The sequence below is a fragment of the Callionymus lyra genome, chromosome 9, assembly GCF_982586985.1.
Source record: "Callionymus lyra chromosome 9, fCalLyr1.hap1.1, whole genome shotgun sequence".
Classification (NCBI taxonomy): Eukaryota; Metazoa; Chordata; class Actinopteri; order Syngnathiformes; family Callionymidae; genus Callionymus; species Callionymus lyra.
Genome location: NC_141826.1, coordinates 296,141 through 320,988, shown reverse-complemented (window position 1 = coordinate 320,988; position 24,848 = coordinate 296,141). Strand labels below are relative to the sequence as shown.

General features: G+C 38.4%; 2 protein-coding genes across 2 annotated transcripts in view; both read left to right on the top strand.

Moving 5' to 3' along the window:
• The first annotated feature begins 211 nt into the window (after window positions 1-211).
• On the top strand, window positions 212-15,022 carry guf1 (GTP binding elongation factor GUF1). The gene is made up of 17 exons (XM_087799397.1): window positions 212-564; window positions 1,184-1,295; window positions 1,426-1,574; window positions 1,908-1,988; window positions 2,063-2,140; window positions 2,205-2,288; window positions 2,365-2,429; window positions 2,514-2,717; window positions 6,952-7,091; window positions 8,449-8,572; window positions 10,393-10,525; window positions 11,047-11,190; window positions 13,765-13,898; window positions 13,977-14,078; window positions 14,579-14,698; window positions 14,762-14,798; window positions 14,885-15,022. The coding sequence occupies exons 1-17, from the start codon at window positions 385-387 to the stop codon at window positions 15,017-15,019; spliced, it is 2,022 nt and encodes a 673-aa protein (XP_087655523.1). The 5' UTR covers window positions 212-384; the 3' UTR covers window positions 15,020-15,022.
• A 3,599-nt stretch (window positions 15,023-18,621) lies between these two features.
• pigg (phosphatidylinositol glycan anchor biosynthesis class G (EMM blood group)) overlaps window positions 18,622-24,848 on the top strand; it is an 86,494-nt gene continuing 80,267 nt past the window's right edge. The window contains exons 1-2 of the mRNA XM_087799396.1: window positions 18,622-18,964; window positions 19,022-19,227. Of these exons, the coding sequence (XP_087655522.1) occupies window positions 18,811-18,964; window positions 19,022-19,227 (360 nt within the window). The 5' untranslated portion in view covers window positions 18,622-18,810. The remainder of the gene's footprint in view (window positions 18,965-19,021; window positions 19,228-24,848) is intronic.

The window sequence follows — 24,848 nt, the reverse complement described above, 5'->3', positions numbered from 1 at the left end:
CAATTTAACAATATATGATTAGCGTGGTTGGGTTTTCATTTATTTAAATTCCCCTGTTGTAGCTCAAACGACCATTTTTCTAACCGCTCCGTTGTATATGAGATGAAATAACGGGGGGGGGAACATCTTGTCTTCCTGTTTCATCTTTGCATAGACTCAACTCCATTTCCCAGAAGTCCCTGAAAGTAATCGTCACAAACCTCATGGAACTTACGAGTTAGTGAGGCTCTTAGGCAACCATTACAAAACATATTTGTTCATATAGTTGGATTTAATTTATTAAATATAGTATTTAAGTAGAGCAGTGTGACTTGTGTAAATTCAAACACGAGCTTTAAGACTAGCTAGCTGGCTAATGCTGCTAGCCAGTCGTGAGCTTTAAATATGTCTCATTTTCTCGTTAAAAGTCTGCGTGGAACCACATTTTTGAACTGTGACAAGCAGTTTGGATTGCGTAATAGGAAACAACATGCATCTTGGTTAAATTACTCGGTTTTAAAACGTATGAGAAGGTTGTCAATTGACTCCAGTGACCTACAGATGATGAGCACACAAGCTGACAAGGTTGGAATGTTAACTAGGAAACATGGTTGTGACAATTATTTTTTACTGTCCGGTAATCTGACATTTCTTTTGTTAACATAATCGGAAATATATGTTTATACAAGTTATACTTGATGTTGAGTAGACTAACAGAATCGTTATTTTTAAATATGAGATGAAAATGTAATTATATTATATTCCAACATTTGACATTTTTATCTTTGGTCAACATTTGATATGTTAAAATCACAATGAAAACACTGTTAAATGTACTGCTGATTTTGAAAGGGCAAAGTAGACTGATACATGAACGTTTATGGTAAGATAAGTGTAATTGGTATTAACAGTTCATTGTAATAACAATAGCCGATTTAATTCTATTTTTAACACAGAAATCCATACTTGCAAAGGATTCACAAAACACCAAATAACTATTTTCTCATTACCAACCAACACAGTTTTGGGTTGCAACAATAATCTTTTTATGTTGACAGAAGTAATTATTAGCAAAAACCTGCATCTTCTTCTTTTGACAGATTCCTCTGGCTTAATATTGATGCATGCTTAAAAGTCAAACAAAAAAACATCAAAACATTAAACAACTAATAAAATACACTATTTGTTTTCTTGTATCTTCCAGGAGGTAATTGATCTGACCTTGTTCCCTGTGGATCGGATCAGGAACTTCAGCATTATTGCTCATGTCGACCATGGCAAGAGCACTTTGGCTGACAGGTTGTTGGAGATGACGGGTATGAAGATTTCTTCTCTTCATGATGACATGATTTTTGATATATAAAGTTGATGTTAAATTCGTTGGATGTAGTTTCATCTCAGGATCATGCATTTCTGTATACATTTATTTTATTTTATTTACTAAAGGAGCTATATCCAAGACAACAAAGAATAAGCAGGTGCTGGACAAGCTGCAGGTAGAGCGAGAACGGGGGATCACAGTCAAGGCTCAGACTGCCTCGTTGTTCCACAATTACAAGGGTCAGCAGTACCTCCTTAACCTCATTGACACACCGGTAAGATGGTTAGAGTAATAGATTATATATTTGCATTCATCCCCAAATGAAGCAGTTTCTCACAAGTAATATTTTCTTTGAACTGTAGAATTTCTATTTCAAACCCAAAGGGCAACAAACAAAAGTCATTCACAGGTGGAATGTTAACAATACATAGTTCCCTAATTGTTCCCTATATCACTGTAATTGATATGTTCTGAACTTAATCAGACTTAATCAGAATTAGTAATTCCCCATGTATCCAGGAGCTTCATGTGTGACATTCAGTCATTAACTCAGTTTGAAGAAAGTAATAATGAAGAATTTTTATTTTATTGTCTTATCTGTTCCAAGGGTCATGTTGACTTCAGCTATGAAGTTTCTCGCTCTATTTCTGCATGTCAGGGGGTTCTGCTGATTGTCGACGCCAATCAGGTAGAAGCTTGGAATTTAACTTAATCTTTTTTTTTTTGTCCGTAACAATCCGATTTTACTTTTATTTTTCAAAGGGAATTCAAGCGCAAACCATGGCCAACTTCTACTTGGCCTTTGAATCTCAGCTCACCATCATCCCTGTCATTAATAAGGTTTGTTCTTAGATAATAATATGCATAATTTTCAGTCATATATGGACATTTATTTGCTATTTAGATTGATTTGAAGAACGCAGATCCAGAGAGAGTGGAGGCCCAGATTGAAAAGGTGTTTGACATTCCAAGAGATGAAATTATCAGGGTGAGTATAAAAGAGAATTGGTGCAGCAGTGAGCAAAGCAGCAGTATTCACATAACATTTATTTCTAAATTAACAGATTTCTGCTAAACTAGGAACCAATGTTGATGAAGTTTTGCAAGCAGTCGTGGAAAGAATCCCGCCGTAAGTATCCTCTCTTGACATTCAACTATTAAAGTCATCGTTTGTCGTTACAATAATTGTGTTTCCCTCACCTTGTCTTCCCAGACCTCCGGCCAGTGTGCAGGACCCCTTCAAAGCTCTGGTGTTTGACTCTAATTTTGACAGATACAGAGGAGTTGTGGCCAACATTGCAGTGTTTGGCGGCATGGTCCAGAAAGGGGACAAGATCATGTCGTCACATTTCGGCAAAACGTACGAGGTCAACGAGCTTGGGATTCTGCGGCCAAATGAGCATCCGACACAAAAACTGTATGTTATACTTTATTTGGTCAGATGTTTGCGCTTATACTATAGAAGGTATTGACTACATTTCTTTTGATAAATTTAATTTCTTGATTAAAATTATATATTATTTTTCTTATTTTTCTTGCAATTATCTTTACAAATATCTACATATTAATGCAGTTTCCATTTACATATGTTTTTATTTTGTGTATGGAGCTGTTTAAAACATGTTTACAAAGAATGCTATGTCTAATTAATTGCTCAAATCACTATCAAAATATTGAATTGAAACATTAGCTGCTTTGTTAGTGATAGATATTTTACAGTGGGTATCGAAAGTATTCAGCCTTTAAATTGTTCTTGTCTTTTTTCTTTTCTTTGTTTCATTGCCAGCGTTTGCTAAAGTTATTCTTTCTCATTAATGAACACTAAGATAGATAGATAGATAGTTAGATGGATGGATATATAGACTCTCTGTTTAGCATCAGAAAGTCGATGGAGGAAGTTTACACACAGGACAGTTTTGATCGAGCGTTTCCTCCTCGGTTTGTCATGGACACGGACTCTCCGGAATATCTGCTGCTCTGTCGGATACCGGGCGAGTTCCGCAAGAAATCGAGGAGAGGTTCCCGTTCTGGTGTACAAGTCAAGAGAAGACACGCTGCAGCTCGCCTGGACTCTGACGTCATCGGACATCCTCGATGTCTGCGCTACATTCCTCCCTGTGATCTGTGATGTGTGTGACAGTGTTTCAGCGGCTTTGTTTGCCTGGACCTTAACGGAGATCCTGGAGCCTACACAGCGCAGTAGTAGTGGTCAGATGTTTTCATTTCCTCTTTTTACTTCGGTGTTTACTCCAGCTTTATCCCACGTGACCGGTGGAGTAGTCTTCAAAAGGTCCCGCTTTGCTACGCTGTCACTGCCTGAGTGACGTCATCAGCGCTGCATATTGGCTTGTTGAATGCTCGCTTGCAAATAAACCCTTTTCTCTGAATTATCTCTTCACAAGAGAAAAGTTGGATTTATTGTGTCTTTCAGAGACATGACCAAGAGAGGAAGTATCTTAATGAACTTTGTCCTGCTGGCTGCGCTGTCGTCGTGGGGGTTGGTTTGGCTGTTGTTTATAGAGATAGTTGTTCATGCAAAGTGATTCCGAAACAGGAATTCACTTCTTTTGAATCCCAGATAATCTTGGTTTGGTTCTAAGACTACAGTATAAGACTATTGTGTTTCAGTCTACTGTCTGCCTGGTCCTGAGGCAGTGTTCTTAAGGGACTTTAGTGACTTTTTATCTTCCATTATTCAAATGGCATCTCTTCTTATTCTTGGAGACTTCAATCTTTACGTTGATGACATCACATCTTGCTAACTTTAACTGAAGCCTTTAATTTTGAGCAACATGTTTTTGAACCCACTCACCAAAATGGCCCTATTTTAGACTTAGTTTTTAATCTTGGCGAGGACATTTCTAATGTATCTGTACATGATGTCCATCTGAGTGATCATTCTCTTGTTTTCTTTAACCTGGACTTTGTCCCTGAACCTAAGCCTTTAGAAGTAAGGTCTCAGAAGCGTGTTATCTCAGCCGATACTGTAGACAGTTTTTCGGCTATGTTTGACCCTCTTTCTTCAACGATTTCCTTAACATGGACAATTTGATTCACTTTTTCACTAATCATTGTGTTGAAATACGTAATCAGTGGGCACCTGTTCAAAATTGAACTTGACTATTCAGAAAATACAGTGCCCTTGGACAAATGAAGATCTCCTGAGTCTGAAGAGACTTTGTCGAAAGACTGAGCGTCTCTGGAAGTCCACTAAACTTAAGGTGCACAGACTTTACCTCAGGGATCTGATTTCCTCATTCAATGAGAAGATGAATACTGCCAGATCTGATTACATTCGGAAACTGGTAATAGTAAATAAGAAAAAAAAAGTGTTTTTAGACACGATCAATTCTCTCGTGTTTCCTGCTGCATGTCTCACAGCAATGCATTGCTGAGATTTTTCTCTGACAAAATTAAATTGATCAAAGAGAAAATCCCTCCCCTTTTGTGTGGAACCCCTGCTGTCACTGAGCCTGTATCTACCTTGTGGGCCTTCTTTAAGTCTTTAACTCTGGCTGATAGTTCAGCACTGGTGAGCAAGATCTTAGAGAAGGTGGTGTCTGAGCAGCTATTGTTGTTCCTGAATCTAAGCGACATCCATGAGAAGTTTCAGTCTGGCTTCCGCAAACATCACTCTATAGACACAGCCTTACTGAAAGTTTCCAGTGACATCATGATGTCGGCTGATTCAGGTAAATATACTGTTCTGGTTCTCTTGGATCTGTCCTCAGCCTTTGACACAGTTGATCACCAGATCCTGCTGAGAAGACTGAGGAATGAAGGACTGTCAGTGTCTCTGTGACAGGATCTGTTTTGTGGAATCCCTCAAGGTTCTCTTTATTATTTTAGCTGTACTTGATTCCCCTGTGTAAAGTCATTACGAGATTTCCTGATGTTTCTTACCACAATCCAACTGAGCCCCAGAGGCTGAACAGCTTAGTCAATTGTTTGCTAGAAATCAAACAATGGCTAAGTGAAAACCTTTTGCAGCTAAATGTGGACAAAACTGAATAAATTATATATACAATTATATAAATTATATATAAATATATACTTGGAATTTTTCGTGGCTGTCGACGTCTTCAGAATTGGTTGTAACAAAAATTAGAAGAGAATTATAGATAAGGATAAACGATATATACAAAAATATACATTTTGCTGAAAGAAAGGGGAAAAAAATAAACACGATGCAAAAAAAAGGCCAAACAGTGCAATAAATGGCAATAATCTGTTCATGAGTGAGGTGGCGGAAGGGAAAAAGTGTTGCCTTCTGGGCCTTCTTCAGGATGAAGTTGATGTTAGTCTCCCTCTTCAGGTTCCAGGATATTGTTGTTACCAGGAACTTGAACAAGTCCGCGGCTGCCATCAGGCTTCTTCTGATGGTGAGGGGTGCCCAATGAAGTCCAGTCTTTAGCGTGTTCAAGTTCAGGTTGCTCCTGCACCACCGAACCAGCCGCTCCACCTCAAGACGATATGCAGACTCCTGGATCAGGCCGATGACGGTTGTGTCGTTAGCAAACTTCAGGAGTTTGAGTCAGTACTTGGGTGACTTAGGCCGGTCTGTCAAACTTAGCCTGAGAAACCTGGGTGTTATATTTGACAAAGACATGTCTCTAGTAAAACACAGAGAACTGACCAAAAACAGTTTCCTTCAACTGAAAAAAATCTCTCAAAAATCTCTCAACATAGGAAAATGGTGTCACAACATGATCTGTAGCTTATTATCCATTCGTTTGCATCTTCTCGTTTGTCTATTGTAATAGTTAATTTTCGTGTTTAAACAAGAAGGAGCAGTCTCGCTTGCAGTTACTACAAAACTCTGCATTGAGAATTCTGACCAGCTCTAGTTAGAGAACTCACATTTCTCCGATCCTTAAAACTTTGCATTGGCTGCCAGTTAATTTCAGGATCCATTCGGAAATTGTGGTTCTTACTTTCAGAGCTATTCATGGTCAAGCTCCTCTTTACATCACTGATCTGATCCAGACTTACACCCTAGCTTTGGCTCTTAGGTATGTGGATCAGAATTTCCTGATGGTTCTGCACACGCGTTTCAGTACCAGAGGAGAGAAATCGTTCCAGGCTGTTGCTCCTGAGCTTTGGAGCGATCTTCTTCCTCTGCGTTTAATGGGCTTTAATGGCTTTTCCCTCATTTCCTGGGACTCCTGTGTTTGTGTTATGTTGTTGTGGCCTTTTAGAGTTTTTAAATTTGTAATATTTTTAACTGTGTATTGTTTTTGAATGTATAAGCGCTTTGTGACCGTGGTCTAGAAAGGCACTTTACAAATGCCTATTAGATAGATCTATAGATCGATAAACTTTATGAATCCCTCTGGAGATCTCCTTCCTTACTTACATTTCTGTTTTTCTATTTCAGCAAATGGCTACAATTAAATAGAGTGAAAAATTTGAAGGGATCTTAATACTTTCCGTAGCCATTTTATAAACACATTTTTCATCACACACAGAATCCCCTCTCAACAAAAAAGAAAAAATGAAATGATTAAAAATAAATTACGTGCATGGCACCGCAGATGGTTGACTCTGTGCTTGGTTCCATTTTTCCTTTTTAAAACATGTGCAATGAGCAAAGTGATGAGTCACTATAAATCTTCATGTAATACATATAAGGAATTTGTGCTCTCCTGCAGGTTTGCGGGTCAGGTGGGCTACCTCATTGCTGGGATGAAAGAGGTGAAGGAAGCTCAGATCGGAGACACACTCTTCAACCACCTGCAGCCAGTAACGCCTCTTCCTGGGTTCAAGCCAGCCAGACCTATGGTCTTTGCTGGTAAGGATTTTGTAGGACAGCTTTCCATAAACATCCATTTTGAGATCAGTGAGAGTATTCAAGTGTAGTCTCACACCTTCTGTATAGTTATGGGTTAATGAGGTTTCATGAAACTGCAATGGAGGTTTTATGATACAGTGTTGTAATTTTTAGTTCTAAGCAGGTGGTGCTTCAAAATTATGTGAGGGTTAATTGAGTTCATCCTTCAGAACCGAGTACTGTGTTAAAGAGCTTAGAGCTAAATATCAGGACATTTTATAAGGTAGCCTTATTAACCCATCCATAGTTTTAAGAGTTGAGATTGTGATCATCATAGGAAATTAAGGAAGATGGCCAGAAGTAACTTTAAAGTCTTTGAACTGCTCAATTCTTTTAAAATGGCACATACTGTATTTTTCGCACTATTAGGCGCACCGGATTATAAGGCGCACCTTCAATGAATAGCCTATTTTAGAAATGTTTTCATAAATAGGGTGCACGGGATATAAAGCGCATAGAATAAAAGATACAGTCAAAAGTTTAACTGGGGTTGCGTTCTGCATCCACTAGATAAAGCTTTGCTAAAGGGAATGTCAACATAACAGTCAGATAAAGTCAAATTTTATTAAGCGTTCTGAAAACTCTGTTCACTCCCATTGTAACAATGTTCAAATGATGTTTAAAAGGCTTCAGCAGCAGCGTGTGATACTGGTGTTGTGAGCAGACAAATGTTGTGCGAGCAGCAGTAAAGTTGAGCGTGTGTATGACAGCTAGAGCGGGCGTGTATGACATGTTTAACGCATGTTAAATGTATGACTGGTTGAGTAAATGCCACCCGGTGATGACGCAATGACGTAATCCCGCCCACGGAGTGTCGGCTGAGTCGGGCGTAGAGTCATGAAGTGTTTGTAAACAAGTCACCCAACAGGTAATGTTCATATAAAGCGCTCCGGATTATAAGGCGCACTGTTGTTTTTTAAGAAAATTAGAGCCTTTTAGTGCGGAAAATACGGTACTTTTCTCTTCTTATAAACCAAATAGCAGCTATCTATCTATACGTACTTTTAACCATGTATTGCTTTTGATTGTTCAAGCACTTTGTGACCCTGGTCTAGAAAGGCACTTTACAATGAACTGTTACTTAGGTTAGGTTAGGTAGAACTTTTAATTACTATCTTGTCTGTAACTAATCTAAACACTCTAGTGTGTTTTGTATTTTGCTGAAGAAAGGCCAAAGGCAAAAAGGTTTTAACCTGAAGACTAATGAACTTTGACTCATTTCTGGGAGTGGAGATTGTGGTTTGGGCTTTCTGCATGGATGGAAATTGTGCTGTTCATGTACAATTTGGCTACTAATTTTGCTTTTTCTGCCACCCAGGCATATATCCCATGGACCAGTCAGAATACCCAGGTCTTCGCAGTGCCATAGAGAAACTAACCCTGAATGACTCAAGCGTCATGGTGCAGAGAGACAGCAGTCAGGCCCTTGGAGCTGGTTGGAGGTCAGCATCAACGCTCTGAATTACAATGACAACTGCTGTTACAGACCACTGACTAATGTAAACTTTAAGCGGCATGCTTTAAAAAAAAAAAAATTTAACAATTTTAATACTGATCTCTTAGTTTAAATTGCTAAATAATCTCTTATTATAAATCTTTTTTAGTATACATCTAAGCTCTTTCGTTAAAAAAAACAACTACATTGTTTCTTATAAATAGAATTAGAATTACAGTACATTTTTAATGCAGTATTTTAACTTAATGAATAAATAATGAATTTGGACAATGACAATGTCATTTAAGCATCGTTATTATTATTCATTATTCAGCATCATTATTAAATGATGTTCATGATTTTACTGTAATATTTAAAATTAAGTTAAGGTGGGTGGAGTTTGGATTTCCATCCAATATTTATTTATTTATTTATTTGCTTGGTTGTCACTATTTAAAGATCAACTTTTACTTTTTACTTTTTTCGTCTGGAAAAGACGATGATTTCAATGAAAAATTGCCATTCCATTCTCTTACAATGACGTTTCCACCTCCATGCTTCACAGTGCTTCATTAGAATTTGGGGCACACCTGTTCAACACACACAAACACGCATGTTTTCTGTTCACATATCATCATGTAATGGTGCTTTTATAGAAGTGTTTTTAAAGGAGATCACTCTGACCACATGAGAAAACCGGCTCTTGCCGTGGTTTAGATAGAAACATTTCACAATTTGGTGTGGAGGGCGGACATGCGGATGACGTTGGTCGGTTGCGGCTCTGGTAGAGAAGATTTAAAGCGATTAGTTAGCATAACTTTTTGTTGGTTGTATTATAAAAACAAGCCTAGCATTCCTGAATTTTTTTTTTCCTAAATTATGTGAGATAGCTGATTATGACAATCATGTGCTCATAATCAACAAAGATCATTGGGGAATCAAAAATAAATGTATAGTAAATTTCAAATAGTTTTAAGATATCTCTCTATGGTTTAAATTGATGATCTATATGTCCAAACACGCTGGCTTTGATAGGGTTCTTATTTTTCACATTACTGTTTGATATTACATATTTAAGAAATTTGTAAGATACATAGTTGAGTTGTCTTTTGGTTACATTTTTTTTCTAAATGGTCTTTTAAAATATGTGTTTGACCGTTGATTGGAAATACTGTATATTTGACTTGTTTTTTAAGCTCCATTTTATATACATATATTGGTATATACATATACGAAGGTGCGCTCGGTTTGCTGACCCAGGTAAACAAACCGAGGACACCTTTACGAGAAACCTTCCATAGTCTTCTCTGTTACAAAGTATTCCGATTTTTAACATAATACAATGTAATACCTCATTTCTGGTCTAACGAATGGAAATAATATTAGGGTTGTACATTCTTCAGAATAAACTCTCTGGTGTCAATAATGTGAGAATCCAAAATAATGTCTAAGCAAAAATAAGAAAACGAGAGTAATAGTTATAGTTACCTATTTTTCAATGTTTAGTTATTCCTCTAAACATTTTCTCTTATTGAGACTAATACCTAAATATTTAATTCTCACTATAATTTTAAAAACAATCACATAGACAGGTCTTAAACCTGGAATTTTGAGGTGAAGTGCTGTATGCTGTAGCCACGAACTATACCAGTTGTTGGCCTGAAAGGGGGAAACTGCCATTTATGAATTCAAAAATGTAACTTATTTTGTGTACATGACTTAATTTTTTGTGGCCACAAATGTAAACAATTTTTTTTTTACCATGTCATAGCCGGGGCTCTGAAAAAATACATTATCTTTTTTAAGATTTTTTTTTTTAATTTGCAGGCTCGGCTTTCTAGGTCTTCTTCACATGGAAGTTTTCAATCAGCGGCTTGAGCAGGAATACAATGCCTCTGTTATCGTGACCGCTCCCACGGTTCCTTACAAGGCCATTCTCTCGTCGCTAAAACTCATCAAGGTAAGTGCTGGATGTCTGCTCGAGTCCTTTGTGGAGCCAGATGTTTTTTTGGGATCATTTGTGGAAAGAGATGATCAATAGAACCGTGTGGACATCAATGCTGTGATTCCTTGCAGAAGAGCAGGACTTGACAGAATAATAAAAAACAAAACCCTTGACAGATAAGAAAGATTGCGGCCAGATTGGATAAATGATTGAAAACTTTTCAGATCAGCAGCAGGTACCTTTATTCTATAATTTATGCAACGTTCTTTCATTGCTGGTGCACATCAGTTTTAGTGTATGAATTAACGTGAACGCAGCACCATGTTCAACATTCATTGGAGGGTATGTACTTTTAACTGTGTCCTTTTGTCGTTTAAGCGCTTTGTGACACTGGTCTGCAAAAGCCGCAGTTGTGATTAATTACTTTTTTTTTTTATTAAACAGACCTGAGCTAAGAGTTGGAATGAGTCCCTGTTAATTTATGACTTGTATGTTATAAATGTACGCCTTATATTTAAACTTTAATCCTGTTCCAGGAGCATGGTGCTGAAGAGATCACCATCGTGAATCCAGCCCAGTTTCCAGACAGATCAGCTGTGTCTGCGTATCTGGAGCCCCTGGTGCAGGGAACCATCCTGACTCCAGATGAATTCATTGGGCAGATAATGACTCTCTGTATGGTGAGGATTTCTCCACGCAAACATTGAACATGCACCTGCAGCCACTTGTGGAGCAAATTTTCAAGCATTCATGAGGTTTTAACATCATCTTTATAATGCTTTTTTTCCTAACCAAATTGGTTGTCTTCCTCTTCCTCAATCGCAAAGCTCTCTTCTCCACAAACCACTTCCGCTTCCGGTGAGCCTATGAACGGCTGCTAGAACGTGAGCTCCTGCAATAATTGCCAAAAACAATTATTGTCCAGATATTATGCTCCTATCACTAAAGAAATGTCTCAAGCATCACGTATCTACAATCGTGATGCTCTTTTCAACAACAAAGAGTCGATGGAGGACTTCACTCGCGACGGTTACCAACGTCCTGTGAGACGGTTTCCTCCACCGCTTCTCATCGACTTGGGCTCTGTGGAATATCGGTTGATCTCTCGGGTACCGGCGATTTCCACAAGTGATCGAGAAGGTCCAGAGTACAGGTCAGAATGAGACGTGCAGTCGCGATAGCTCGGAAAAACTCTACTCATACTTTAGACTTAGTTTCTACTCTTGGGCTGGACATTTTTAATGTATCTGTACATGAAGTCTATCTGAGTGATCATTCTCTTGTTTTCTTTAACCTGGACTTTGACCCTGAACATAATCCTTTAGACGTAAGGTCTCAGATTCGTGTTATCTCAGCCGATACTGCAGAGAGTCTTTTTGCTATGTTTGACCCTCTTTCCTTTGATGACTGCCCAGTTTGATTCACTGTTTCACTACTCATTGTGTTGAAATACTGGACCAAGTGGCACCTGTCAATCGAACTTGAAAATTCAGAAAAAACGGTGCCCTTGGCCAAATTAAGATCTCCAGAGTCTGAAGAGACTTTGTCAAAAGACTGAGCGTCTCTGAAAGTCCACTAAACTTGAGGTGCACAGACTTCAGGGACCTCAGGGATTTGATGTCTCCATACAATGAGATGGTAGAAACTGCCAGATCTGATTATATCAGGACACTGGTAGCAGCATATAAGAAAAACCCCAAAGTGTTGTCGTCTCCTGCTCCTCAAATCACGCCTGTCTTCTGTGAAGCTGACAGCAATGCATTGTTGAGATTTTTCATTGACAAAATTAAAGTGATATTTAAGCACTGGGGAGCAAGTTGTAACCCTCCTCTTGCTCAGACGACGTGCTTCCATTTAGGCATTTTAACAAAGTATTTGATGTAATTGGGCCCTGGGTTATCAATATGGTGAACCTCTCCCTTTCCACAGGGGATTTTCCCAATGCATTTAAACAGGCCATTGTGGAGTCTTCGCTTGAAAAGCGAGGCTTAGACCCGACTGGCCTCTGTAATTTTAGGCCTATTTCTAATCTCCCTTTCTTGTCCAAGATCTTGGAGAAGGTGGTGTCTGAGCAGTTGTCTTTGTTCCTGGATCAGAGTGACATCATGAGAAGTTTCAGTCTGGCTTCCGTAAACATCACTCTACGGAGACAGCTTTATTAAAAGTGTCCAGTGACATCATGATGTCCCCTTATTCGGGTCAATACACTGTTCCGGCTCTCTTGGATCTGTCCTAAGCCTTTAATACAGTTGATCACCAGATCCTTCTGAGAAGACTGAGAGATAAAGTGGGACTCTTTGTGTCTGTGTTACAGTGGTTCTCGTCATACCTTACTGGGCCCAGTTTTGGCGTATCTGCCAATCAAATGAGGTCTAAATCGGTGGATTTGTTGTGTGCAGTCCCTCAAGGTTCTGTTCTGGATCCTTTATTGTTTTTGCTGTACTTGACTCCCCTGGGTAAAATCATTCAGAGATTTCCTGATGTATCTTACAACATTTTTGCTGACAACATCCAGCTCTACTGCTCTTTTGATCCAACTGAGCTGAGCAGCTTATTAAATTGTTTGCTAGAAATTAAACATTGCGGAGTGAAAACACTTTGCAGCTAAATGTGGAAAAAACTGAGACTCTGCTACTATTGTAACGGTCTGTTTTCATGTCTTAACAAGAAGGAGCTGTCTCGCCTGCAGTTGATTCAGTACTCTCCAGCGAGAATTCTCACCTGCTCAAGTAGAGGAACTCGCATTTCTCCGATCCTTAAAACTCTTCACTGGCTGCCAGTTTCTTTCAGGATCAACTTTAAAATTCTGGTTCTTACTTTCAGAGCTATTCATGGTCAGGCTCCTCCTTACATCACTGATCTGATCCAGCCTTACACCCCAGCTCGGCATCTGAGGTCTTTGGATCAGAATCTACTGATGGTTCCTCGCACAGGGTTCAGGACCAGAGGAGAGAAATCCTTGCAGGCTGTTGCTCCTAAGCTTTGGAACAATCTTCCTCTCTCTTTGCGCTTCATGGAGTCTACTGACTCCTTCAAGAAACATCTTAAGACTTTCTTATTCTTGCAGGCTTTTCCCTGGTTTTCTGGGACACCTATGTTTTTCTCGGTGTCATCTTGATCTTTTTAGTTGTTTTTTTTCGTTGATTGTTTAAGCGCTTTGTGACCCTGGTCTTGAAAAGCGCTATATAAATATAAATGACTTACTTACTTACTGTCTTTCATAACTGTCTCCATGTTTTGAATAATTTTCTCAGAATCGCAGAGGGACCCAGAAGAACATGGTTTACATAGACGAGCAGCGTGTTATCATGAAGTACATTTTTCCTTTAAATGAGATTGTGGTGGATTTTTATGACCAGCTCAAGTCCATATCCTCTGGATACGCCAGGTGAGATATGAGCCTAAATAAAGCCTATATATAGCCTAAACAATTCAACAGTTGATGACATCACATAATTTCTTACAGCTTTGACTACGAGAACGCAGGCTACCAGGAAGCAGATCTGATCAAGATAGACTTTCTGCTAAATGGAAGTCCTGTGGAGGAACTTGCCACTATAGTGCATAAGTGAGTATTGTACTGCAGAATCTGTTGAAATACAAACAAGATTAAAACATATTAAATAACTTTAAACTTATGTTTGGTCTAATTCAGTGGTGGGCAATTGTCTTTATTTAATCTATCTACCTCACATTTGTCAGACTCGACTTTAATTTAAACCTGGCCCTACAACTAGATTTATTTTGCCTGCAAGACTTTTAAAACAAACATTCCTCAAAATGCAATTCAATACAAAATCGGATCAAAAATGGAACACCTCAAATGTATGTCAGGGTTATGACCTACAACAAAATTAATATATAATATAATAAGGAATTGGATGAAAATGGAAAGGAATTAAGCAGGATTTTTGTGAGAGATTGTTTTGATCAGACCACCAGTTATAAACAGTTATTACCAGGTTCATTCTGTTTAAATGTTTAAATGTCCTTAGAATGTGAAAACTGTATGAACATGTATATAATCCAATTAAAATGAGGGTTAACTAGTTATATTTTCTGTTCCAGTGCCCGTGCCTACAGTGCAGGAAAAGCCATTTGTGAACGACTGAAAGACACTATACCAAGACAAATGTTTGATATCGCTGTTCAGGCTGCCATTGGAAGTAAAATCATCGCAAGAGAGACGTAAGAATACTCCAGATTGCTCAAAAATGATCTCTCATCAACTAAATTGTGTTACTCTTTCAGGATAAAACAATATAGGAAAAACGTCTTAGCAAAATGCGTAAGTGCAGTATAAATATTGCAACGTTTTTTTCGTTTCTTTTACAATTTTCACTCTTAAGTTCTTAACTAACCTCATCTCATTAGTATGGTGGCGACATCACACGGAAGATGAAGCTCTTGAAGAGACAGGCAGAAGGGAAGAAGAAGATGAGGCGCATCGGCAACGTGGAGGTCCCTAAAGATGCTTTTATTAAAGTTCTGAAAATAAAAGACAAATAAAGAATTAATGAAAAAAAAGATTGCATACTTGTGATTTTTCTCCCTATGTGGGTTTCTTCTGTGCACTCCCGTTTCCTCCCACATAAAAATGTAAATCAAAGTCTTCTATCCAAATGATATTATAGTTCTAGATCAGCATCTCAAAAAGCTGTTAATAATTTTATATCAATGGGGTTTTTTTTGTTAATGATTTTAAATGTTGGTTTGCGTAAAGGGTGGTCCACCATCATGAAACTACGGTTTGGTTTAGTTAAGTTTTTCAAAAAATATAAAATGTTTTTGGACACATCGTCAATTGACATTTGTAAATACTGTTGGCACTTGATCTGGGCAGACAATGCACCTTAAAAATGGTTTGGAACTTTTTACTGTCAAGTGTCAACTCAATTACCAACAATTATTTAAAACATTAATATGGTGTCGTGCGTAAACGGGTGAAAAAGAACATACCTTAGTTTTACTTAATCAGTGTTTTGTACATATCACTTTTGTTTACGTATACATTAATGAATATTTGGTGGGACAGAGAGAGATAGAATCCAAATGGTAACTGAATAACGATACGATATTGACGATTATTTGTTTGAAATAAATGGATTCATTAAGTAGCTTTATTTTTATTTGGGGATTATTAAAGTAGCACATTGATGTACAAAATATTAAGGTGTTTCAACATTCAACTTTTTTAATTTCCATTCTTCAAAAGGAATGCAACTAAAAAACAAACTATTTGGCGAAATACCAATAACGGTTTATTTTTTTTAACGTGAGCGAAGACAATTGTTTGTTCATTGAAGTTATTTTATTCATGAATTTGTATGGTGTGTTATTATTATTGTATTTGTTGCTTAGAATATAAGGTTTAGTTATACTGATAATCAACTAGATAGCAGTAATATATTTAATATATATATATATATATATATATATATAATCTTTGATTCAGATTGATATGTTATACTTTTTCATGAAGTAAACAACCTGAACACCAGGCCTTTGTTTTATTTAATTAGTATTTTATAAATGTCATTGTTTTTGAAGGATTCATAAATAAATGCTTGGTAAGACAGAAAATAATACTGAAATCGAATTACTGTATGACATCACACGTCTTTCTCTTTCTATCGCTCAACATTTTTATTTTTCTATACATTACTCCCATCTACTGGACACTTAGTATAACTACAGTGCCTTGCGAAAGTATTCGGCCCCCTTGAACCTTTCAACATTTCGCCACATTTCAGGCTTCAAACATAAAGATATAAAATTTTAATTTTTTGTCATGAATCAACAACAAGTGGGACACAATCGTGAAGTGGAACGAAATTTATTGGATAATTTAAACTTTTTTAACAAATAAAAAACTGAAAAGTGGGGCGTGCAATATTATTCGGCCCCTTTACTTTCAGTGCAGCAAACTCACTCCAGAAGTTCAGTGAGGATCTTTGAATGATCCAATTTTGTCCTAAATGACTGATGATGATAAATAGAATGCACCTGTGTGTAATCAAGTCTCCGTATAAATGCACCTGCTCTTTGATAGTCTCAGGGTTCTGTTTAAAGCGCAGAGAGAACCATGAAGACAAAGGAACACACCAGGCAGGTCCGAGATACTGTTGTGGAGAAGTTTAAAGCCGGATTTGGATACAAAAAGATTTCCCAAGCTTTAAACATCTCAAGGAGCACTGTGCAAGCAATTATATTGAAATGGAAGGAGTATCAGACCACTGCAAATCTACCAAGACCCGGCCGTCCCTCCAAAATTTCATCTCAAACAAGGAGAAGACTGATCAGAGATGCAGCCAAGAGGCCCATGATCACTCTGGATGAACTGCAGATAACTACAGCTGAGGTGGGAGAGTCTGTCCATAGGACAACAATCAGTCATGCACTGCACAAATCTGGCCTTTATGGAAGAGTGGCAAGAAGAAAGCCATTTCTCAAAGATATCCATAAAAAGTCTTGTATAAAGTTTGCCACAAGCCACCTGGGAGACCAAACATGTGGAAGAAGGTGCTCTGGTCAGATGAAACCAAAATCGAACTTTTTGGCCACAATGCAAAACGATATGTTTGGCGTAAAAGCAACACAGCTCATCACCCTGAACACACCATCCCCACTGTCAAACATGGTGGTGGCAGCATCATGGTTTGGGCCTGCTTTTCTTCAGCAGGGACAGGGAAGATGGCTAAACTTGATGGGAAGATGGATGGAGCCAAATACAGGACCATTCTGGAAGAAAACCTGTTGGAGTCTGCAAAAGACCTGAGACTGGGACGGAGATTTATCTTCCAACAGGACAATGATCCAAAACATAAAGCCAAATCTACAATGGAATGGTTCACAAATAGACGTATCCAGGTGTTAGAATGGCCAAGTCAAAGTCCAGACCTGAATCCAATCGAGAATCTGTGGAAAGAGCTGAAGACTGCTGTTCACAAACGCTCTCCATCCAACCTCACTGAGCTCGAGCTGTTTTGCAAGGAAGAATGGGCAAGAATTCCAGTCTCTCGATGTGCAAAACTGATAGAGACATACCCCAAGCTACTTGCAGCTGTAATTGCAGCAAAAGGTGGCGCTACAAAGTATTAGCGCAAGGGGGCCGAATAATATTGCACGCCCCACTTTTCAGTTTTTTATTTGTTAAAAAAGTTTAAATTATCCAATAAATTTCGTTCCACTTCACGATTGTGTCCCACTTGTTGATTCTTGACAAAAAAATAAAATTTTATATCTTTATGTTTGAAGCCTGAAATGTGGCGAAATGTTGAAAGGTTCAAGGGGGCCGAATACTTTCGCAAGGCACTGTACATACATTATTCTAAACAAATGAAATTGTTGTATACTCAATAATAAAGTATTTTGAATTGAGCACAATGGAATCATGTCGCGCTCCAACCACCAATGTCAAGTAGCACCACAGACTGTCCAGTTGTTGGTGGATGTTTCAGTCCTGGTCTGGGGACCACCCGCCACCTCATCAACAGCATGCCCAAGCGTTGTTGGGAGGTCATTGCTTTGATTTGTTTGAAGGACATTTCATCAAAGTGTATTTTTCCACTTTAATTATGAATGTGATTCAAAATCCGGACTTCCATGGATCAATACATTTGATTTCCATTGATATTTTTTGTTAGCACATCCAACTATGTAAAAAAAGTATTTAACAAGACTGTTTATTTATTATAATTTATTATGATGCAATAGTAGCGAGCTGTTGTCAAAAGATTAGTGTATTTATTCTGTATACTGTATCTGAAAATGCATAATTCCATAGGATAATCCAAATAACATATCATTAGTGCAGATCTTTTCAATGTATTTCCTTAGATCCAACAATCAACGATATCGTTGTATCTGACCGCAACTAAAATACATTTAAATATAAAATGTATCATTTATAGACAGCGACGAGTAAACAACACGACTGCAGATGAATTGTTCTTCTGAATACTCATTTTTATTTTCCTGGTTGCCATGATCATCCATAGTAATTATTTGCTTAATCTGAAAAGAAAAGAAAAGAAAAAAGCCAAAAGCAAACACGGACATAGTTTGTCCTAAATTGGGACCCGTATTGTAATCCCTTATGCGGAAGTGATTCAAGATTCGCTGTTACTATTATGAATCGCAGCGAGTAATATGTCCCACGCGAGATTAAAATAATATAATTTAAGATTAACATTTCACTACAATCGGTAAGAAGTTGGCTAATTAGTATGTATGATTAAATTGCGAGCTTTAATATAGAAGTGACCACAAGCGTCTTGACTTTCTGTACCAACAGCATCATGAAAGTCCGCACATCTGTCTTCGCGTCTTTTATTTTAATATTTGAAGTTATCGGGGTAGCTTTGTTTCTCCGGGGGTTCTTCCCTTTACCTGTTAAGTCTCCCGCGGCTTCTAAAAACAAACTGTCAGACCTGCCGACCGAACCACGGACAGGCAAGTACACCTGATATGCTTGCACTGACCTGCACTCAACCATCGATGTTGTTCCAGGAGGTGGACAGAACTCTAGCCGCCTGCCTGGTCCTCTGTTCAAGAGAGTTGTCGTCCTGTTGGTGGACGCCCTGAGAGAAGACTTCGTCTTTGGTCCCAATGGTCATCTGAACATGCCTTACACCAGACATGTGGTGGAGAAAGGTTCCTCGCATAGTTTTGTGGCCAAAGCACGACCTCCGACCGTCACCATGCCCAGAATCAAGGTGAGACGACTATATTTATATTTATTAGGACAACCTTTGTCCTGTTAACATAAGATATTATGTGATATTATTATTTTCCCTTCAGTGGGGTACCATTCAATATTTAAATTTCCATTACTTACTAAAAAACGAATTTCTTAATCTACGTGTCAGACGTGTTTTACTGCTGATGTTCTTTTAAAATTGTCAAATTTTGATGTTAAAGCCTTTAAAATAATGGTTGAAGAAGAATCCCCATGAACAGTATTATCTTTTCATTTTTTTAATATGTTTTATTGACAAGAAGACGTACATGGCATCATACATACATTTGCATTTTCTTGTTTATTTTTTTGTTTTTGGTAGACGATGACAAATGAAAGACAAAAAATAAAAAAATACAGAGACACAAAGAACACCCCAACCTACCCAACCCCCGCTCATTACTTTACTCATCTATGAACTGTGGTTTAAACAGTATATGGTTGACAACAAGTTATTATAGTGCTCAGTCCGGCAAAATTTGATGCAAAATGTCTTACTTGAAAATATCTGGAAAGATTATTTGAAGGGAGTTCAAATTTTTCCATTAGGTTTTAATAACTATTGAAAGAGCCATCACAGTATAATAATAATAATAATAATAATAATATAGCGCCTTACTAGACCAGTGTCACAAAGCGCTTTGACAGCCATTCACACACACAATCACATACTGATGGGAGTAGGCTGCAACGCATGGCGCCAGCTCTGCCACCAGGAGCAATCAGGATAAAGTGTTTTGCTCAGGGACACGACGCCTCAAACATGTCTGGAGCTGGGATTGAACCTGCAACCTCTCAACTATCCGAGCTATGGCGACTCCATGGGTCTTGGAAGTTGTGTATTCCCTTTTTATACCAGAAGGAGAAGGCTTTGTCTAAGTAAGAGGGGGGAAACAAATTATTATTTTGTATTGGACCTAATGGAGTGGTTGTTTTGTATTTGAAGTGTTTCCGAAATTGATACCAAATTCTGACAGCATGGCGTACTATAGGATTCTGGACTTCTGTAGGTATCTTTGTTGGCTGTGAGGAAGGTGAGCATGAAGATGATTCAAACTTGCACCAAAGGAAATCTAGAGCGTCAAAAAGATATCTTATTTTTTGGGATATGAGTAGCCCAATGTTGTATAATACATTTGGGATGCTAGTATACACCCATTTCTAATGGGTGAAGCCTTGGCCTGGGAGGGAGGTCATCAGGTGGTCCCCAACCTTCTCTGGGCGTTTTGACCCTTAACAACGACGCCCTCCAGTTTGTGGGTCTGCAGTGACTGGCCAAGTCACTGCCCCTCTCCCCCAGGCTTCCAGCTTGTGTCCTCTCTTTTGTGCTATGAGTAGCCCAATAATAATATTGAAAGTTAGGAAGTGCGAGACCTCTGTTAAACTTGCATCTCTGGAGTAGTGAGCTGCGGATCCTCGGAGACCCCCCACCCCAAAGAAAAGCTACCAACCATTTTATCCAATTTATCGAAAAGACGTTCATTTTGTTATGTTGATCTTTCCTATTAGTGAGAGGGGTACATTGTTCCATTTCTGAAGGTCAGATTTCACTTTATCCATTAGTGGAGTGAAATTGGCAGATATTAGCTTTGGGAATGTACGGTTATGTTAATACCGAGATATTTAAAACCAGTTGTATTAATGTTAAAGGGCAGTGCAAGTAATCATAGTGTTATTCGAAGTGGTTAGGAAGTCATTCACCTGTGTTTCATCTGGTGGAAACACAGACTTAAAAATTTTAAAACCTTTTAATAGGATTACCCATACCTTTATTATTCCAAGTGACACATTTTGTGGATGTGCATTCATATATACAAAACCTTTATCAGAAATTGAAATTTTTTACAAGACCATAGGGAATCCCCTGCATGGCGCGTAATTCCTGCCTGACCTAGTTGAAGGGAAAATGGATATCCTCAATCTCTGGGGCCTCTCCGTGAAATATCCTTCATGCGCCATAGTATGTCGAAACAGTCATGGTAGTAGTGGACCCTCGCAATGATCGGCCAGAGCCGTTCCCCAGGTTCTGGCATAGGCTGGCTGGTCCGGTGCGCTCGGTCAAGTAGCAACGCCTTCTTCAGCTTCTTTGCTTAGCTTAGAGACAGCATCCAAATTTGTTCCATTATTTTTAATCCAAGAGTGATATAAAAAAGCACGAACTTGGAAAAAATGTTCGAAGGTTGTTAAATGACAATCTAGACAAAATCTACAGGAGACACGCACAACACGTCTTACTGCCAAGCACGCACCCCCTGGTATTAATTCTGGTAATTTTGGTTCTTACTTTCAGAGCTATTCATGGTCACGCTCCTCCTTACATCACTGATCTGATCCAGCCTTACACCCCAGCTCGGGCTCTGAGGTCTGTGGATCAGAATCTACTTATGGTTCCACGCACACGGTTCAGGACCAGAGGAGAGAAATCCTTCCAGGCTGTTGCTCCTAAGTTTTGGAACAATCTTCCTCTCTCTTTGCGCTTGATGGAGTCTTCTGACTCCTTTAAGAAACATCTTAAGACGTTTCTATTTGTTCAGGCTTTTCCTTGATTTTCTGGAACTCCTGTTGTGTTATCAGTTTTATCTTGCCCTTTAAAGTATATACTTTATTGAATATTGTTTTGATTGTCTAAGCGCTTTGTGACTCTGGTCTAGAAAAGCGCTATACAAATAACAATTACTTACTTACTTACTTACTTACTATTATTTAACAAATAATCAATCTATACTACTATACACATTATTCTATGTCATACATGCTGAAGCTGCAACATTTGTTTTATTCAAATTTGACAATTTGTAAGAGTATTTATTATTAATCTTGTAACAATTTTCAATAAAGTTCTACCTAACCTAACGTAACAAATTATCAATACAATCTCCAACATAACCACTTTCACCTGTGATTAAAAGTTTCTCACAGTGACGAAGTAATATCAACTGAAAATAGTCTCAGATTGGACAATAGCTAGATGGATATATAAATTGACATTAATTCTCCCTCTGGAGATCGCCCTCGGGAAATCTTTGTTTCCAGTTCAAAGCAGACATCATAAAAACAAGAACTAAGTGCCACGGATGACCAGTTCAAGAATAAAGAACATAGATCAAAAGTAAATGACACAAAGAAAAGGATACAAAGATTAACAAATGGTAAAACCTTTTGTCACAAGCCTGGTGCTGCCAAACGTTAAGAAGATGCTGGCGGCCAGAATGCTGTACTGTATTGGAATCCACCGCTGGAGACACTGATGGCTGACTGGCAGTAGCTAAACTAAAATACTGCTCACTCAGCTGTTTACAAGTGACCAACACTGGCAGCACCAGGGGAGTAACATTGTCAAAGACAGAAGGCCTGATGAGAATTGACTAAGCAAAAACTGGAATAAATCTCATTTGCTATGAGCATAAAGAGTAATCAATTTTAATTGAAAACTTTTCCCAGTTAGCCTCAAATGTTTGTTTTTTATATTTAAATTTCAAAATTCTTCCCAGAAAGGCCATCAGTATCAACCGTAGAGGCCACCTTTTTTTGGTCACAATTATCCACTGGTTTCTAGCATCTTTTGGCAGATGGATTTGTATCTTTATTGTTCCATAAAAAGTTACTTCAATCAAAAAGTATTTATTTTCCACCCACATAAGAGTTGCTTCAATCAAAAGCAAAGTTACTTTAATAAAAATATTTCCCAAAAATATTTCCAAACTGTTTTCTTTAATTTTGTGTCGGGCCAAGTTATGGGTAATTATTCAATCGCAAAAAGGTTACCTCAACCAACTAGTTTTCAAGTGAAAACGTTTTTGAAGATGTTTTTGTTTTTGATTGAAGTGAATTTTTTAAATATCTATTTATTTTTTGTTTAATCATTTTGACACAACTTTCTCATATGGGCAGTTGCTTACTTCCTCATTTGCCAGACATGTTTGAGTGACAGGTGGATACACCAATGACATCTTTTTGAAAATAAATAAATTGCTGCCATTAAACCAGAGAGCACAATGTTTAGAATTGTTTAAAATATATTAAGGGGCAACTAATGTGAAATCCCAACTCTCCTGTCTTACTCACATGTTTCAAATGTTGAAGTCTTCCGCTCCAAGTCCCTTACCATGGTGATGTTTTGAAGTTATTACTTTAAAGTTCCCTGTCTGGATTCTTGCAGAACGAGAGGTTACGAGAACAGACCCCATTATGGGCCCAATATTGCTTGCTGCAGTATTGCAGTATGTGTCACTAATAGCACATCTGGGCGTCAAAAGCAGCTGAAAGACCGATAAACAAGATCGAAGGACTTAAAGTCACCGGATGAAATATTGAGCGATAAACTAACGGGATATAGATCCTAGCGAGATCGAAATACTTCTTTTTTTTTAACTAACTGTGTATTTATTTCGATTGTTCAAGTGCTTTCTGACTCTGGTCTAGAAAGGCGGTTTACAAATTACTATAACTATTACATAGAGCGATATGAAAACACTTAAGGTGAGGATATAAATTCATATAATTTATTGGTAGAGCAGAGCAGTGAATTGGACTATTGAAGGGCAAATGCATCTATGATGTAATAATGTTGTAGATAGATAGATAGATAGATAGATAGATAGATAGATAGATAGATACTTTATTCATCTCCTTAGAGAAATTCACAGTTCAGCAGCTCCAGAATATGTTACAAAGAGATAGAACACAGAGGCATGCAAGTTATGTACAGTCTAAAATATACTGAAACATATGTATAAAACGGGAAAAAACAAACGAAACAAAATAGAATAAAATAAAATAAAATAAAAATATTAAAAAATATATATAAATCGTTAAAAAGGATGGGATGAGTCTGCGTCATGTGTGATGCAGGTTGAAGAGTCTGATGGCATGGGGGAGGAATGATCTCCTCAGTCTTTCGGTGGAGCAGGACATTGACAGCTGTCTGTCACTGAAGCTGCCCCTCTGTCGGTCTATGGTGCTGTGAAGAGGATGGTGTGGATTGTCTATGATGGACAGGAGCCTGTTGAGTGTGCGTCGCTCAGCTATGGATGTCAGACTGTCCAGTTCTGTGCCTACAACAGAGCCTGCCTTCCTTATTAGTTTGTCCAGGCGTGAAGCATCCTTCTTCTTTAGACTGCCCCCCAGCACACCACTGAGTACAGGAGGGCACCCGCTACCACAGACTGGTAGAAGGTCTGTAGCAGCTTCCTGCCGATGTTGAAGGATGTCAGCCTTCGAAGGAAGTACAAGCGACTCTGTCCTTTCTTGCACAGAGCATCTGTGTTGGTGGTCCAGTCCAGCCTGTCATCCAGCTGTACTCCGAGGTATTTGTAGGTGTGCACCACCTCCACACAGTCCCCCTTGATGAGAACTGGTTCTGGGTACACCCTGGATCTCCGGAAATCCACAACCATCTCCCTGGTCTTGGTGGTGTTTAGGAGCAGATGATTGTTGTCACACCATTTGAAAAAGTCCTGGATGAGCTCCCTGTACTCGTCCTCCTTTCCGCTCTTGATACAGCCAACAATGGCTGTGTCGTCCGCAAATCTCTGTACATGGCAGAGCTCTGAGTTGTGCTGAAAGTCAGATGTGTACAGGGAAAACAAGACAGGAGAG